Source organism: Suncus etruscus, chromosome 15 (assembly GCF_024139225.1).
Source record: "Suncus etruscus isolate mSunEtr1 chromosome 15, mSunEtr1.pri.cur, whole genome shotgun sequence".
In the NCBI taxonomy this organism is placed as follows: domain Eukaryota; kingdom Metazoa; phylum Chordata; class Mammalia; order Eulipotyphla; family Soricidae; genus Suncus; species Suncus etruscus.
The window spans coordinates 25,611,742-25,628,398 of record NC_064862.1 but is presented as its reverse complement, the minus strand read 5'-3'; the positions used below and the strand labels follow the sequence as shown (position 1 = coordinate 25,628,398).

Sequence of the window (16,657 nt, the reverse complement as noted above, 5' to 3'; positions counted from 1 at the left end):
AAAGAAGAGACACTTTTTTCTCCTCCCACTGCACCCCCCCCCAACCCGACTCGCAGTTCCAAGCCCAGTCGGGTGCTAACTGCAGGCGCTTACCCAGAACGAGAGAAATAAGGGGGCGGTGGGGGGCGAGAGAAAGGCGAAGAAGAGGTTTGCAAAAGAAAAAAAAAAAGAGGCACCCTAGAACTCTTCGCCTTGACAACAAAGAAGGGGGACAGATTCCGGGGAGCCCGGAGAGGCGCTGCGGTGCCTTGTTGCAGCTTCACCGGCCGCGCGCGCCCGGGCGCCAGTGGAGACCCCGAGATCATTACGCATCCGAAACCGACTTCCAGCAGCATTTTTTTTTTTTTGCCAGGACCCCGAACTGTCCCTTTCCCTGGAGCGACGATGTCTCCTATTTTCTCCCCTTGCTTGCTTTAAAAGCACAGTTCCCTGTCCCCCCCCCCAACAAAAAAAAGACAGTTCTCCTACTTTCCTTCCCTCCCTTGGGGGAGTACTCCGGCGGTGACGTGTTTGTTTGTTTTTGTTGTTTTTTTTGTTATTGCTGTTGGTTTTGATTGGGAGGGGCTTTTTGCCTTTTATTTTTTTTATCAGGAAAATGTGCTGCTAAAAAAGTAAAAAACTAAAGCAAAGTAAAACCAAACCAAACAGCAGCTGCGGACTTGTCCCGGGCTGGTGCCCCGCGCCTCGCCGGCCGTGGATGAGCTTCTCCATGAGAGATCCGGTTATTCCTGGGACAAGCATGGCCTACCACCCTTTCCTACCTCACCGGGCCCCGGACTTTGCTATGAGCGCGGTGCTGGGCCATCAGCCTCCTTTCTTCCCCGCGCTGGCCCTGCCACCCAACGGGGCCGCGGCGCTGTCTCTGCCCGGGGCCTTAGCCAAGCCCATCATGGATCAGTTGGTGGGCGCTGCCGAGACGGGAATGCCTTTTTCCTCGCTGGGACCCCAGGCCCATCTGCGGCCTCTCAAGACCATGGAGCCCGAGGAGGAGGTCGAAGATGACCCCAAAGTACACCTGGAGGCCAAGGAACTTTGGGACCAGTTTCACAAACGGGGCACGGAGATGGTGATCACCAAGTCTGGAAGGTAAGCCAGCGCCCAGGGGTCCTGTCTCCCCCCACACACATTCCCCGAGCACTTGGGGTTTCTCTCACCACCACCACCCCATCTTTGTACTCCCTCTCTCCCCAGAACCCCGGGTTTAGCAGTCATTTGGTCTGGCAGGAAAAGTTAGTTCCTCTCTGGAGAAGAGCTGGGGTGAACTCGACTCTCTCTGGCCCTTCCCGGATGGCAGGAAATTTCGGCTTACCTGGGTGTCAGCAAGCCCTTGTCGGGGATAGTTTTGTGCTCATTTTCTTCCTATGGAAATCTAAATGCTGGGGTCCTGCAAAATAGGATTTTTATTTTTACCCCCAAGATGTTGGGACGAAGCTGGAAAATAGAAGGCCCTTGCTGCAGGAAGTTTGCAATCTTCCTGGGACATCTTTCTTTGTTAATGTTATTGCACGGATTTGTCTTTCACTTTTCCTCTGCCTGAGGGAAATCTAAAGCCCTGCTCCCTGGTGGGGTGGTGGGGAACAGACACCAGCACCCCTCGCCCTCTATGCCCTTCAGCTAGGCCTCTGGGTCTGGAGGGGGTCCCAGACTGCCTGCCTGCCCGCCTGCCCGGGGTCACGAGAAATCAAAGGGCGTTGAAGTTTGTTTGCCCATTCTACTTCACGTTTCCGTGAACCAGGAGCGAGCTCAACGGGCAATAATTTTGGGATCGGCAAGATTATGTTTGCAGATCCAAGGAGTCCCGTGGGGTCAGCGTGGGGTGCTTTTGTAGAAGTGTGACTCTTAGCAAATCTATTTTACATAACCTTCCGAGTGAAGGTCCAAAGCAGCTTGTCATTTAAAAGCATTCATTTGGGGATGTGTGTTCACCGCGGCTCACAAGGTGTAAAAGTTGAAAGAAATAAAAAAGAATTAAAAATTCACCCTCCTCCTTCCTACAGGAGTCTTAGAGAACTGTGCTTTTTTTCAAGCTAGAAGAGACTGAATTAGGTATAAAAATCCCCCCCCCACCCAGAAGACAGTGTAGTAGTTAAGCTGCCCGAGGAAATACGATCTTTTAAAATTAAAAATGATAGAAGGTCACCATTTCTGGAAAAAAAAAACACAGCAATGGTGGCATGATTTTGCAATTAGGGACTGGTTAGAGCAGCCAGGGAGAGAATAAAATGTTGATCAGCCTATAGTAGGTAGATTATTATTTAGTTGGGGAAGCCACCCTAGTAGACAAAATTTTGTTTGGGGAACTCCAACTAAACCCAGTTTCATTTCGCCAGCAGCGGGTTTGCTTGTGCTCTTTCTGCCCCCGTGGAAGAAGAACAGCATGGTACAGTTTGGTGTTTATTTCCTAGATCAGTATAACATTTTCATCTGGAAGTCATGAAAAAAATCCTAACCTTCTCACTGCCCTAAAAAATCTCTACTGTTGGGATGGAGAGAGAGGAAAAAAGGGGGGGGGGGGGCAAAAGCAGGAATTTCCAAAGAGGTCTCTATAAAGTGAAAGGAGGGCAACATTTTAAAAGCAAATTGTTGGACAATGTAGAGATAGTCAGGGGCGACATTGTTTTGAATGTTTTGAATTGGGACGGTTTGAAAAGGGGAGGTTGAGCAGATTTCAACTTGTGCTGGGAAGGGGAAACAATTTCCCGCACCCCAGCTACGCTGCCTTGAAACACAGAAACTCATCAATCAAAGTGGAAACTTTAAACAGTTTTATTTAAATATTGTTGAGTTGAATTGAAAGTCAACCCCAAGACTTTTGAGTGATTTTCTTTCTTTCCCCACCCCCTCTTTTTTCTCCTATTGTAGGCGAATGTTTCCACCGTTTAAAGTAAGGTGTTCTGGGCTGGATAAAAAAGCCAAATATATCCTGTTGATGGACATTATAGCTGCGGATGACTGTCGTTATAAATTTCACAATTCGCGGTGGATGGTGGCGGGTAAGGCCGATCCCGAAATGCCAAAGAGAATGTACATTCACCCAGACAGCCCAGCTACCGGGGAACAGTGGATGTCCAAGGTTGTCACTTTCCACAAACTGAAACTCACCAACAACATTTCGGATAAACACGGATTTGTAAGTTCGAGGCTCGCTCTTGTCAAATCTTCTTTCCTTTGGGCTAACAAAAGCAGAGCTCTGCTCGTCCCTGTAAAATTGAGATTTCTGTTCACTTTTTCCCCCTAGCTTTCTGTGGCGAAGCTAAGCAAAGTAGTTTAAGCCACTACTGAGAGAGACAGAGGTCTCTTTCTGGATCCAGTAAGAAATGGGATGGTGGGGAGGGAACCTACCAGCACCCTATTCTTTGGCAATTCCAAGGTGTCCTCAGCAAGTGCTTCCTCTGATCCAGGAGGGGAAGATTCGAACCCAAATCAAATCCACCTTAGAGTTAAGCATGTTGTTGTGTTACGACACTAGACTTCTCTTTCTGAGATTGGATTCTTTCTGGAAGAGAGTTTAAGGTCTGGGACCTAGACTTCATTCCCTGCACTTGTAGCATAGAAAGAAAGACATTTGGGGTTGGAGGAGAGCGGGAAGGTTTGTTTTTCCGAAAGAGAAATGGGAACCTGAGTATAAGTTTTTTTTTTCCTATCTTTGATATAAAAAAAAAAAAGGAAAAATCTGCGTGCGTGCTTGTGTCCGGGAGGGTATAAAGAAGTCTGGTAGTATAGAACTTCCAGAGCGCTGGGGAAAGTCACTCCGAGACCTTTCGCCCTGGCCCCTCCCCCCAACATTTCAAAGAAATAAACAGTGATAAGCAAGGAAGGAATCAGCTGAAAGATGGGGCCCAGGAAGAAGTGAATGGGTCGGAACTCCCTCTCCGTGGAGAGGAATTGCATTGGGAAGTCCTTGATTTGATTAAGGCATAAATATTCCTCTCTGGAGTTCAGCCTTTCCAGGCTGTAAGTGGATTGGGTTCTTTAATTAGTGGGCGCTTACAGGACTGAATCATTTTGTAAATTAAAATGCATGTTTTTCTCTATCTTTTAAGACTTTGGCCTTCCCAAGTGATCACGCAACCTGGCAGGGGAATTATAGTTTTGGTACTCAGGTAGGCTAGGGTGCAAGGTCCGACCTCCCCCTTTAGATGGGGTGGGCTGGGAGGGCACCCTTTGGAAATGAAGGAGCAATTTGAATTCTCCAGCAGATCAAAATCTATGGAGTAGAATGTCTTCCCCCCCCCCACCCCAGAGGTGCTGAGGAGGTGGGCCGGGTCCAGTCCTGGTTACATTTTGTGGGGTACGCTGCAGCCCACTTGGGGCCTGAGGATCCCCCTTGGCCTGTGTGAGCCTTTTTTGATGTGTTTCTCTTTCTCCCACCCCTGCAGACTATCTTGAACTCCATGCACAAGTACCAGCCCCGGTTCCACATTGTCAGAGCCAATGACATCCTGAAACTCCCCTATAGCACATTTCGGACTTACTTGTTCCCTGAAACCGAGTTCATTGCTGTGACGGCTTACCAAAACGACAAGGTAAGCCCAGGCGACACTCTCTCCTAAGTGCCCTGTTTTTTCCTGCCCTGGCAGCCCACTTGGGATATGAAGAAGAGGGGGGCTAAACTGCCTTTTGGGGATCCCACCCTCTGTGGTGTTTGGGGCTGAAAGTGGGAGGTCACAGGAGCAGTCTAGCCCAAAGAACTATAAAGAAGCCAAAACTGGAACTAGGAAGGACTCCAGGCTGAGTAGGGAAATGCCCCAAACCTGGGACTTTTGGCCCCTTCCAATCCCATAGATCCCCTCATCCTGGGTTTTTCTGCCTACTCCTTCTTTTATTCCCCTTTGAAGGGGGAGACTTGGGCTTCCAGAGGAAACCAGTCAACATTGAAGGCAGAAGGGATTTGGGATACTAGGAGGAGAATCCATGAGACCAGCTTCCCCCTCCCCCCCCAACTCCCCAAGCCATAAGAGCAGAAATCCCAAATAGCTGGTCTGGTTTTTATTACTTTTTATGCTGCTGTGTGTGTGTTTTTTATGGTGTGTTTGTGTGTGTGTTTGTGTGTAAAAACTTCCCTGGTCACAGGGTTGTCTTAATCGAATTCTCTGAGGCTTTGAGAAGAGATGTCCAGAGTGACCACTTTATTTGAAGTTTTAGTTATCGTAGTTTGAGCCTCCCTGGGCCCGAGGCGGGGAGGGGGGGAGAATTAGGAGCACCCCAAATGGAAACGAGGGCAGCCGCAGAGCTCATGGAATGTAAAATCAGGATGACCTGAAGGTTATGGGGCTTGAGACAGTTTGAGAAAACAGCTCCACAGCTTACTGCTCGCCTCACCACCCTGTCCCCTCAGTCCAAAGCTTAGCTCCTTTCCTTGCACATAGTTTGGGGGGGAACCTAGACCCCCCCTGCTCTTCTACTTCTGATCCCTGGACTTCAGGGGGAGTAGCCATCTGGCTGGCTAGCACCTCAAATTCCAAGTTTACTGACACTGTGGATGTCTCCTTGGGGGTGGGTGGGGCTGCTGATTGGGGGTGAGCTAGGTATCTGTCTCCACAAGCCCCTAGCTCTGGAATTGATGGGAAGAATTAGAATCCCATCCAAGGGCCCTTTCTCTCCAGCACTGGGGAGTTCAGTACGAGGCATTCCTCACTCCCCTCCCCCCACAAGGGAAGGGATCTGCAAGATTACATACCCATACCGGGGTCTTTAAACCCCCAAATCCTGTGCTTCTGAGTCATTAACATAATAATAACTGCAGTGTCACCTTTGGTGAATCAGACAGACGTTGTTGTTGTTGTTGTTTTTAAATCTCAATGGTGGTGAAGGCAGAAATACCAATGAAAATGAATGTTCCCAAATGGTCCTTTTAAATCCGTGATGGTCAATTTTGGAATTCCTCAGATGCCTCCTCCCCACCCCCCCACTATTTCCTCCCCCTTGCCAGGAGGGGAAAAAATATCAAACCCACTGCAGCACAAGGTAGTGAAATCCCATAAATCATTTTATTAGATTCACAGGAAAGGTTGGCATAGAGGCTGGGTCTGTATGTTTGGGGGCAGGAAATATGCCATTACGTGTTTTATGATTAATTGCACTGTATAAAAAGAAATCAAAATGAGAACATAATGTTATGTGCTACGGCGTACACCTGAAACTAATATAAAGCGTGTCCATTAGGCTTCAATAAGTATATGAACAACAATAAAGCTACAAGTTGTCCTACAGATAACTCTGGCAGAGTTTTCCAGTCCTGGGCCCAAAGTGGTGCTTTTCCAAAGACAGACCCAAGCCTACCTATGTAGGTGGCTGTATTGTTCTGATCTCTGCGAAGAACGAGGGATCTGGCCCTCGATTCTCTCAGGGCCTCTCCCAAATTCTTCCTGTCCTCTCTTGTTCCCTTTCTCATGGACAGGGCTTTTCCAAAGATGTCTGTTGGCTTTTACCTTTATAAAAGACTATGGAACAGAGGGGGACACCTTACAAATACCTAAAACAAGACTAAATCACTTCTTCTTGTGTGTCTTCTAGATAACCCAGTTAAAAATCGACAACAACCCATTTGCAAAAGGTTTCCGGGACACAGGCAATGGCCGGAGAGAAAAAAGGTGAGCTGGGTAAATTTATTTACTTCTCAGAGCATTTTCAAGACACCACCCCCCCACTCCATACTCCAATGAGCCCAGCAGCACCCATGGGCCTAGTTTCAGAAAACTCCCACCTACCCCCGTTTATCCCCCACTCCCTTTTTGACCATGGACTCAAAGCTTCTAGCAACCTCTCTTTGCCAGGCCCCAGGTTGTCTTTGAAAGAAGAAAAAGTTCCTGGAGAGATCAGACTGACCACAGGCACCTATGAATTCTTAATTAACATGGGTTCATCCTGGGTAGGCCCCAAGAAAGCTTGAAGCCACACACATACACACACACACACACACACACACACACACACACACACACACACACGCTTAGGAATTGTTTTTGCAATCTTGTCTTGCAGATACCATCAGATGGAGCTATAGGGCCCCCTGACGAATCTTTGCAAACCCCCCCCCCTTCATGGGATCATTTTGCATTACAGCAGACAGCTGGACAGTGGAGAGAAAGGCCCTTTCCTCTCTTCCCATCTACTTTCAAAGAATTTCTAAAATCCAGAAAATGACACTCTCTGCCCCCCTTTCCAATTTTCAACCTACTCCCTTGGGGAAGGGATGGGCATGAAAAAAAAACAGAGATTTCTAACATCTAAGTGGATTTTTTTTGGACTCCAATTAATGTGTTGGTGAACCGATTACCGCGAAGTATACCATGAAATAGGCACTTCCTTGCGCTCATAGCAACGGTCTGAGGGAAAGAGAGGCTGTTAGTGTGTAAGGCCTTGCTTGGGGTACCCACCCTGCTTTCCTCCCTCCACTAGCGGCTGTTCAGCTGTCGAAGGCCAGCTCCTGGCTCTCCTCTTGAACTTTGCTTTGAAAGCAGATTTCCTGGTCCAAATCCTGCTCTGAGATATGTTGTGTGTATTTGTGTGTGTTTGGTGTGGGGGGTGGTGGTGGTTCTCTCTGTGGCAGGTCCTGATGGCAGGTGGCCTGGGGGCGATGCATAGGGTGAAGTGAGGTGCAAGGGGACCCTTCTGGTGTTGCAGGAAACAGCTGACCCTGCAGTCCATGCGCGTGTTTGAAGATAGGCATAAGAAAGAGACGGGTACTTCGGATGAGTCCTCCAGCGAACACGCTTCCTTCAGCTGCTTTGCACAATCTTCATCTCCCGCAGTGTCCACCGTGGGCACCTCCAACCTCAAAGGTAAGCCTAACCCCCCCCCTCTCAACTTTTCTACTCACCCCAGCCCCTCTCCATGAGTCCTAGTAGGTTCTGGAACTTGCCTACCATAAACTTCTGAGTCCTATAAAGTCTAAAGTAGGAAGCCAGCAGTGAGCACAGTATTGCTTGCCCTAGTGGAACTGAATTTGGGGGAGGGAGTTCCCAGGTACTTTTTATGGTGGTCAGTTTAGAAAACTGGAATCCTTCAGCTTTTAGAACTCTCCCCTCTAAGCTGCCAGAAAAAAAAAAAATCAGTGTTGACTTGGAATCATCTTTGAACTTGAACTTCACTGGCTTTCTTTGGGGCAAGTGAGAGGTTTTCTCTTCTCTTCCACCGCCTGGGCCAGGGATGGGGCATCAGGACACACCACCCCAAGCCAGCCCCACTTGACATGTGCAGAAAAAAGCCCAGGATGGAGATGAGGGAGGGGACATACAGCTGAGTCCTGTAAGTTTTCTAGTGTTTAAAGAGCAAGAACTATTTATTTGCAGAGACACCATCTCTCTCAATGGGAAGAAACTTTGTTTTTTGTTTTTTTTTTTTGGGGGGGGGGGTACACCCGGCGGTGCTCAGGGGTTACTCCTGACTGTCTGCTCAGAAATAGCTCCTGGCAGGCATGGGAACCATATGGGACACCAGGATTCGAACCAACCACCTTTGGTCCTGGATCGGCTGCTTGCAAGGCAAATGCCGCTGTGCTCTCTCCGGGCCCAACTTTTTTTTTTTCTTAAGGGAAACAGAATGAAAGTCCTTTGTCTTAAGTGCATTTCTGCTTTAAACAGAATATAGCCTCTTTTATTTTTTTTTTTCTCTTTTCTTCTCTGCTCTTTCCCTTTTCTTTTTCCTCTGGTTCAACCATTCTAAGTGGTGCAGTGAAAACAAAAGCAAGTCTAGCACTGTCTTGGGACACCCCCCAACTCTAGGCTGTGGTGGGGCAAATTCTAGGGTCTGTGGGCTGTAGGTTGGGGGGAAGCAGGGTTGCTCCTTCCATTCTGGACCAATTCAGTCCTGGGGGTGCTTCTCTCCCAACAAATCTCTTTGAAAGATTGCTCTACACTGTGGGGGATGCAGAACCCGGGGAACAAAGACCTTGGCAATGAATTCATCCCTCTCATAGTCTGTTAGTTTGTTGTTTTTCTTTTTCCATAGATTTGTAATCAAATGGGGGTGGGGGGAAGGCCAGTTAAGGTTTGGCCCAAGTCAGAGGTTGCATTGGTAAATCCAAAAAAGCTGGTGGTGGAATTGTTAACAGGATGGGGTGTTGGGTACCCGCTCCTTCTAATCGCCAGCAGCCCATAATTTGTAGAATTCTTCCCCTGTAGGGCCCAGGTCTTACCACACTTTCCATCTTGCAGGTGCCAACACTGAGTTTCAGGGTCCCACCCCGAGAAGAAGCCCTGTGCCAGGGTTCCCTTCCCCCTCCAAACCCTCTGTGTCTTCTTTCCTTCATAGATCTGTGTCCCAGCGAGGGGGAAAGCGACGCCGAGGCCGACAGCAAGGAGGAGCAGGGCCCAGAGGCCTGCGACATGGCCAAGATCTCCACCACCACGTCGGAGGAGCCGGGCCGCGACAAGGGCAGCCCCGCGTGCAAGACGCAGCACTTTCATGCTGAGCCGGGCAGCCGGGCCAGGGATAGCAGCTCCCGGCTGGACAAAGCGTCGCCTGACTCTCGCCACAGCCCGGCCACCATCTCGTCCAGCACCCGGGGCCTGGGAGCCGAGGAGCGCCGAAGTCCCGGCCGCGAGGGGCCTGCCCCGTCCAAGGCTACCACCGAGGAGACGCGCGCTCTGCCGGCCAAGGAGGCCTTTGCGCCCCTTTCGGTGCAGACGGACGCGGCCACCGCACACCTGGGCCAGGGGCCCCTGCCTGGTCTTGGCTTCGCCCCAGGCCTGGCCGGCCAGCAGTTCTTCAACGGGCACCCGCTTTTCTTGCACCCTGGCCAGTTCGCCATGGGCAGCGCCTTCTCCAGCATGGCAGCCGGCATGGGTCCTCTGCTGGCCACCGTGTCCGGCGCTTCCACCGGTGTCTCCGGCTTGGATTCCACAGCTATGGCCTCGGCAGCAGCGGCGCAGGGACTGTCCGGGGCGTCTGCGGCCACTCTGCCTTTCCACCTCCAGCAGCATGTCTTGGCCTCACAGGTACTCAGCACCCAGCACCCCTCCGGCACCTCCCACACTCCCTGGCCTAGTAGTTTTGGGGAAGGAGCAGATGGGTTGGTTTCTTGTTCTCCCCCCAAAAAAAATTTCTTCCACCCCCACTAGGGGGTGGGTCTGTCTCACCAGGCCAGGCCAGCTTGGGAAGGGCAGTTTCTTATAATTAGGTGATAATAAAGGCCCAGGGGGCAGGTGCTCTGTCATGGAGGCCCAGAGAAGTTGAGGGACTTGCTCAAAGTCGTGATAGATCAGCTGCTAAGTGGTGGAACTACCCCCACCCCCACCCCAGGTCTTTTCCTCCATGCAGACCAGACTTTTTTTTAAGCTTCTGGAGTTTTGTCTGTAGGTTGCTTAGTTTTATTTGGGTCACAGATGATAGTGCTCAGGGCTTACTCATGGGGTTTTGTTTTGGGGATCTCTCCTGGCTCTGGGGCATGGGGGACCTTATCCAATGGTCCCAGGGATGAAAACAGGGTCAGTGTGTGCAAAACAAGTGCTCTGGTTGTGACCTATTAGCAGGACCATCTCTGACAAGCCCTGACTTTGATCTCCTGGGTTAATCTGTTTGTCCCAAAAGTGTCCATACTGTTCTTTTGGGGAGAATATGGCCAGGGGAGAGGTCCTTGTTCCCTGTGGGAGAGGTTTATGTTTATTTAGATTCTTCCAACTCCTCCCTACCCCCTTCCTTTAAAGCTATTCTCTTGCCCTCCAGCTCCCAGTGCACCTGCCCCTTCTTCAAAGGGTTAATGGTTCCCACTCTTGTGGAAAGTGTGTGAAGGGGGGACCCTTGGGGGGTGCATTGCCTAAGCTTTAGGCAGGGCTCAGATTGCTGTTTAGGGTGAAGTGTCTGGCCCTTAGACCAACCAGGAGAAGCCCAGCTTTGCCTTTTCTGCCTTCTGTTTGTTTCATCTGAACCCTAGCCCTAAAGGGTGAGCTGCTCCCTCTGAGAAGGGGTTGATTCTCCCCATCACCACTGTCCCTCTATTTGTGGAAAGGTGAAAGAAAGATGGCACAGGAATCCAATTTTGAGTGGCTCCCCAAAAGCGATCTGGGGGTTTGGCCCGACACCTGAGGCACTTGCAATGCATTCCCTGACACATCTGTGCCCTTGGGGATTGCCTTAGTTTTCCCCAGAATCCTCGTTTTTCAAGTTAGGTGTTCCCTCTTTCTAGCAAGCTTCCTTCCTTTCCTTTCCTTAAGATCCTCCCCCAGGTATATTTATTATATATAAATTTTTTCCAAGAGACTTCTAGACTTCCAGAGGCAGAGTTGATAGGAGGAAACAGGGACAACAAAAATTTCTCTCTATGCATTGGGACCCTCTAGTTTCTATGCAGCTCCCTGGGGGTGGGGGGGTGGGCTCTGCAAACAGGTGCCAGCCCTGGCATTTCTGCCAGGATTCCCACCAGCTCCATTGGCTGAGCGCCTACTTAGCATCTTGCAGGCATTAGCTCATGTAATAACCACAAAGTCCCCAATAAGTTTCTGAATGCTTTCCTCTTTCTCAGTTCAGATAGGGAAAAAAGGGTGGAGGGGGCCAGCGGGAAAGGGAGAGGCACAGATGTCATTACTACCTAGACCAAGATCTGAGAGGTTGGGAAGGATTTATCTTAACACCCCCTCAATTAATGATCCGATTGAAAGTCCCTAATTGCGGGAGCCTCTGGGGACTGGGAAGGGGGAAGGTTTTGGCCCAGATTTGCCCCTCTCTAAGCTCACATCTCTCTTCTTCCACAGGGCCTGGCCATGTCGCCCTTCGGAAGTTTATTCCCTTATCCTTATACCTATATGGCCGCGGCTGCAGCCGCGTCTTCTGCAGCCGCCTCCAGCTCGGTGCATCGTCACCCCTTCCTCAACCTGAACAGCATGAGGCCCAGGCTACGCTACAGTCCCTACTCCATCCCTCTGCCCGTGCCTGATGGGGGCAGCCTGCTCACCACCGCGCTGCCCTCCATGGCCACAGCCGCGGGGCCCCTGGACGCCAAAACAGCCGCCGCCCTGGCTGCCAGCCCAGCCTCGGGGACGGTGGAGTCGGGCTCAGAACTCAACAGCCGCTCTTCCACCTTGTCGTCCAGCTCCGTCTCCTTGTCGCCCAAACTCTGCTCCGACAAAGAGGCGGCCACCAGCGAACTGCAGAGCATCCAGAGGTTGGTCAGCGGCTTGGAAGCCAAGCCCGACCGATCCCGCAGCGAGTCCCCCTAAAAGCCTGCTTTGGCCGCAGGAAAGAAACTCTTCATTCCAGACCAGTCTGCAGCGCACCTTGTCAGTTGGATGGAAATGCCAATCCCCACCCCCAGCCAACCCCCTGCTGGTGGGATGTGCCCCCCCCTTCTCCGTGGCTTCTCTCTGGAAAAAGTGGGGGGGGGGGCTGTTTGCCGGACCATGCTAAGAGTCATTCGAGAGACAAGGAGTTAGAAGCAGGCCAGTTTTTGCTTAGCCTTGTTGCTAGACCTGGGATCTGGCTCTGATCGATTCTCTGTGACACTGAGCTTTTGGGGTGCTGTTGGAAGGGGTAAGTGGGGGGTTCAGGCATTTCTGGGGTCAGTCCCTTTAGCCAGGTTATACCAGTTGATCTGGACACAGCCACCACCCAGAGGGACGAGGTGAATGGTCTCCCACCTGTCCCCCCCACAGCAAAGATTTCTAGATCTTGCTATATTTTCTCTCTCTTTACCATGTCAAGTGGGAAGGGAAATAATTACAATTAAAATATTACCGGAGACAAATGAACATATTTAGCAAAAAAAAATGTTGGAGATTTGAGCTGTGAGCACAGTTGCCACTGAGTTTTAAGGAAATTACCGGGGTGGCAGCACACTTCCTGCGGGGACCCTGCCCTGTTTAATATCTGTTAAGGACAATCTATCTTTTCACTCTTCTTGTGATGTTTTTTCAGAGCCGCTATAGGGCTCTTGCATGTTCCACAGTCCTGTCTTTTGCGGTTTTTATTTCTGAATGCTGGCTAGTAGAGAGAACGGAGCTTCTCTGCAAGACCATTCCCCAGTTGCTCACTGGTGGGGGGAACTGAATCCCCCAAAGAAGGGGTGGGTGATGGCAAAGGGTAAAGGAATGGTAGGGGGAGAAACGCTCATGGTTTTCTGATGTCGCAGCTGTCGCAGAGCAGCATTCACCCCGTGTCCCTGATGGTCATTTCTCTTTTCTTGTATATGCAATAACAAGGTTTAAAAAAATAATAAAGAAGTGAGACTATTAGACAAAGTATTTATGTAATTATTTGATAACTCTTGTAAATAAGTGGAATATGAATGCTCGGAAATGGAACTTTAATTTATTGATATTGTATATAGCTGTATGTAAATAGGATGGCTGCAGTGGGGGGGGGTTTGTGTGTGTTTGTGTTTTAATTCAAGGTCACCCCCCATGGCTTTTAAAAACTAGAAAAACATACTTCCTACACCAACACAGCACACTTGCAAAATGGGTTGTTTGCAAATAAAAAGGAACAAAAAAGAGAGAGAAAGAAACACACACCAAAAAAAAGTTTTTTCTTTTTAATGTTGGAGTTCCTCCCCCCACTTAAATTTTTGAGACTCTCAACAGCGAAAGTGGTTCTAAGACAGCTGGGGGGTGGTGGTGTTTGGGGTAGAGACCTGAATTGACTTTCTGATTTTTCTTTTGTATTTGCTAGTCTCTGGTTTCTTCCAAACTAAGCGGAATTTACTACTGTCTTCAATATTGATGGTGTTTTTGAATTGGTGCCCATTGAGATACACAGTTCAAAAGTCAGGTGCAGAGATGTTTAAGACAAAAAAAATACACAAAACAAAAAAAAAAGTATGAAGGTATATTTTGTGTTATAATTGTTGACGCGCTCTTTGGTTTTCTGTATCCCTGCCCCTTGAAAACGTCATTGAAATTTCAATAAATTTTTATTGAAATGTCTTCGTTCGGGTCTCGTGTGCAATGCTTTTCTCTAGCAAACTGGGCCGGAGCGTTCTTCTCTGCTTCCTCTTACCCCCTTCCCTTCGCCTTTAAATAATTAAGACCGCCCCCACCAAACCCAAATAGATGTCACTCAAGTTACCAAGCTAAAAACAAAAGTCTCTGGCTCGGGCCAAGGTTGCCGCTTCAATCTGAAATGACTTTTCCTATAAATTAGGGAGCAAAACGAGAGAAGGAAGGGACACTGATTAGAATGGGATAGAATAGCAATTTCGGATACTTAAGTTTTAATGGGAAAAGAATGCTGGGCTCCCTCGCTAAGTTTTTTTTTTTTTTCTTTAATTTTTATTTTTTGTCCCCACCCAGAGCTAACCAAAATGAAGTTCAGGGATTGCCCGTGTTTTGGTAAACGAAAGCCTCGCTCTCCCTTTACAACGTGACCTGCGAGCTCCAAAATATCTTTTGGTCAGTAAACACAGGCAGTGGCTTGGAGTGTGCCCAGGACGCGCTGAAAATGCAAGTCCCCGCTGTCCCCAATTCAAATGGGCCAGGCTGGCCCAGGGCCCCTCAAGGGACCCCCCATTTCGCCCATCTTCCTGTGCAATGCAGCCAACAGTACCTCGGCTCTTGGACAAAATCATCCCAGGCTCCCACTACTCTGCCTACTCTGCTTCTAACCAGCCTGTAGCTTGTCTGGAAAGGGAGATGCCTTTTGAAGTCCAATTTATCTCTGGAACATTCAATAAAAGAAAAAAATGATGAGGCCGATGAGACGTCCACCCTCACAGTTGCACTTCCAGAGGATGTGTTGTGTGTGTGGGGGGGGGGGTTGTGTGTGTGTGGGGGGGTTGTGTGTGTGTGTGTGGGTGTGTGTGTGTGTGGTGTTAGGCAAAGGAGATGGAAAGTTCTGCAGGGCCAAATGCGCCCCAGGCTGCTGCTGCTTCTAGCCCCGGGGGCTGGAGACGTGAGGACTCCTTGGAGTCTGCCTGGCGGCGGCGCCCCAACTCCCCCACCCCCACCCCTTGGAGCCCGCCAGCCCGGCCCCAGGTCCTTGTCACCTTCGGGGCCTCTTGAGTGGCCGCCACCAAGGCACCCCCTCCTCTTGGCGCTTAGGCGGGTGCAGCAGAAGGAAAGCGCACCACGGATGGGTCCAGTCCCAAACCCTCCCACCCCCTTTGCCCGGGTCTCTGGATAGGCCAGGCCTCTCCCTCCCACCACGGCTCGCCTTTTATTTCATTTTTTTTTAATCTCCTGCGTATCTTATTTGGATATAAAGACGTTAATGAGTAACTGCAACGGGGCGCTGGGCGCAATCTCTCCGGGGCGCTTTCCCCTTCGATTACTCACCTGGCGCCGACCAAGGCCCGGCCCGGGGTTTATGGTGGCGGCCTCGGCGCCTGGAGAGCCTGTCCCAGACCTCCAGTGCCACCTATCTGTCTGCGCCACCAGTGCGCCCCGGTGGCCGCCAGCCCGGCCCCCCACCCCCTGGCCTGGCTCCTGGGCTGGCTGCTGGAACTTGGGCATTTGACCTTTGGTCCCCCTCATCCCTGCTTTTCCAAATCCCTCTCTTCCAGCCCCCCAGCCTGGGAAGAAGCTGCGGCCCCGCTTTCCTGAATATCACTTTCACCCCCATGGGGACCTCAGATGAGGAAAACAGCCCGGTCTGACCCTGGGTTCTCACGCAAGCTGGAAATTGGGGGATCAAAAGGGGTGGGTGTTCTATCTCTCTCTCCACCCACCACCTACTCATCTCACACCTAAGCATCTTTTCTGGCCTCTGGTTAAAAGGAATTGACCCTCAACTTTCCGGATCGTGCAGAGCAAGGAGACAAAATTGGGAGGGGGGTATTTGGAGTGGGCTGGATGCAAAGAGATGGAAGGAAGCCCGCACACACCCCCTGAAGGCACGACTCTTAAGTCTATCCAGAAACCACGGTTTGGGGCCTGGATCCTCGTGTTCCATTCCTTGCTGACAATCTTTCGCTTTGGCCGGCCGCAAGGACAAGGACAAAAGCACCCCCAGGGCCCCGGGTGGGCCCCCCTGGAGAGCGGGTGACTTGTAGCCGCCGCTGCTGAAGACAGCGGCGTGGCACGGGCCTGGGTCCTCTGCAGCCCCCCTAGGCCAGCCCAGTCCACCCCCTGGAAAGCGGGTTTGCATTTGCAGAGGGACAGCAAACGCCCTGGCGTCGCAGCCGGGCGCAGGGGGCGGGGAGGTCGCCTTGGGCTGAGCTTTGAGCCGCAGGGAGAAGCGTCCGATTTCCTGCCGACCCCTCGGCGCTAATTGCAGGGGCCGAAGGGCGCGCTCCGGCCGTGGCAGGGGTCAGGACCCCTCGCTCCCAGCCCCAGAACGAACCCCAATCCCCCCCACACACACATACACCTCCACCCCCTACTCCTCCAGCGTTTCCAATAACCCCAACAGCTCCAACCAATTAGTTGGAGCGCGTCTTGGGGAGCCTCAAATGAGCGGGGAGCCCCCTAGGCTTGGAGCTCAACCCTCATGCTGTCTAGGGGCCCCGCCCTGTCACAAAAATTCCTTTTGGGGTGCAAAAAGCCTCGTGCTGACCTTTCCACCCCAAGTCACCAACCCTGCCCGCCGCCTTGGGCTCGCGCAACTGCCGAGGCTGGAAGCGCTTTGCCTTCGCGCCGCCCTCCGAGCCTAACCTCGCGGCCAGGCGCCAAGCTAGGGACCGCCGGGATGTCGCGGCGAGCCCAAGCCAGGGCGGGGTTCTGAGGCCGACGATCGGCCTCCAGGGACCCCCGAGATTGCAGGTGTGAGTCCGAGCCCCGCGTTCAAA

At 51.0% G+C, this 16,657-nt stretch overlaps 1 protein-coding gene across 2 annotated transcripts; it reads left to right on the top strand.

Annotated features, from left to right (window-relative positions):
- Positions 1–580: 580 nt before the first annotated feature.
- TBX3 (T-box transcription factor 3) lies at positions 581–12,550 on the top strand. Of its 2 annotated transcripts, XM_049788786.1 has the most exons (8): positions 581–1,086; positions 2,863–3,130; positions 4,044–4,103; positions 4,380–4,526; positions 6,517–6,593; positions 7,627–7,784; positions 9,256–9,941; positions 11,694–12,550. In XM_049788786.1, exons 1-8 carry the CDS (start codon positions 698–700, stop codon positions 12,156–12,158), a joined length of 2,250 nt encoding a protein of 749 aa, XP_049644743.1. In that variant the 5' UTR covers positions 581–697; the 3' UTR covers positions 12,159–12,550. The 2 variants fall into 2 exon arrangements, with proteins under 2 accessions (XP_049644743.1, XP_049644744.1); XM_049788787.1 differs by lacking the exon at positions 4,044–4,103.
- Positions 12,551–16,657: the final 4,107 nt, after the last annotated feature.

What these genes read in the sequence shown, in the direction of transcription:
- TBX3 (XM_049788786.1), top strand. Translation starts at nt 698, where the DNA reads ATGAGCTTCTCCATGAGAGATCCGGTTATTCCTGGGACAAGCATGGCC. An exon ending in TTTCGGATAAACACGGATTT is followed by an intron (nt 3,131 to 4,043) that starts GTAAGTTCGAGG and finishes CTATCTTTTAAG; the next exon opens with ACTTTGGCCTTCCCAAGTGA. An exon ending in ATTATAGTTTTGGTACTCAG is followed by an intron (nt 4,104 to 4,379) that starts GTAGGCTAGGGT and finishes CCACCCCTGCAG; the next exon opens with ACTATCTTGAACTCCATGCA.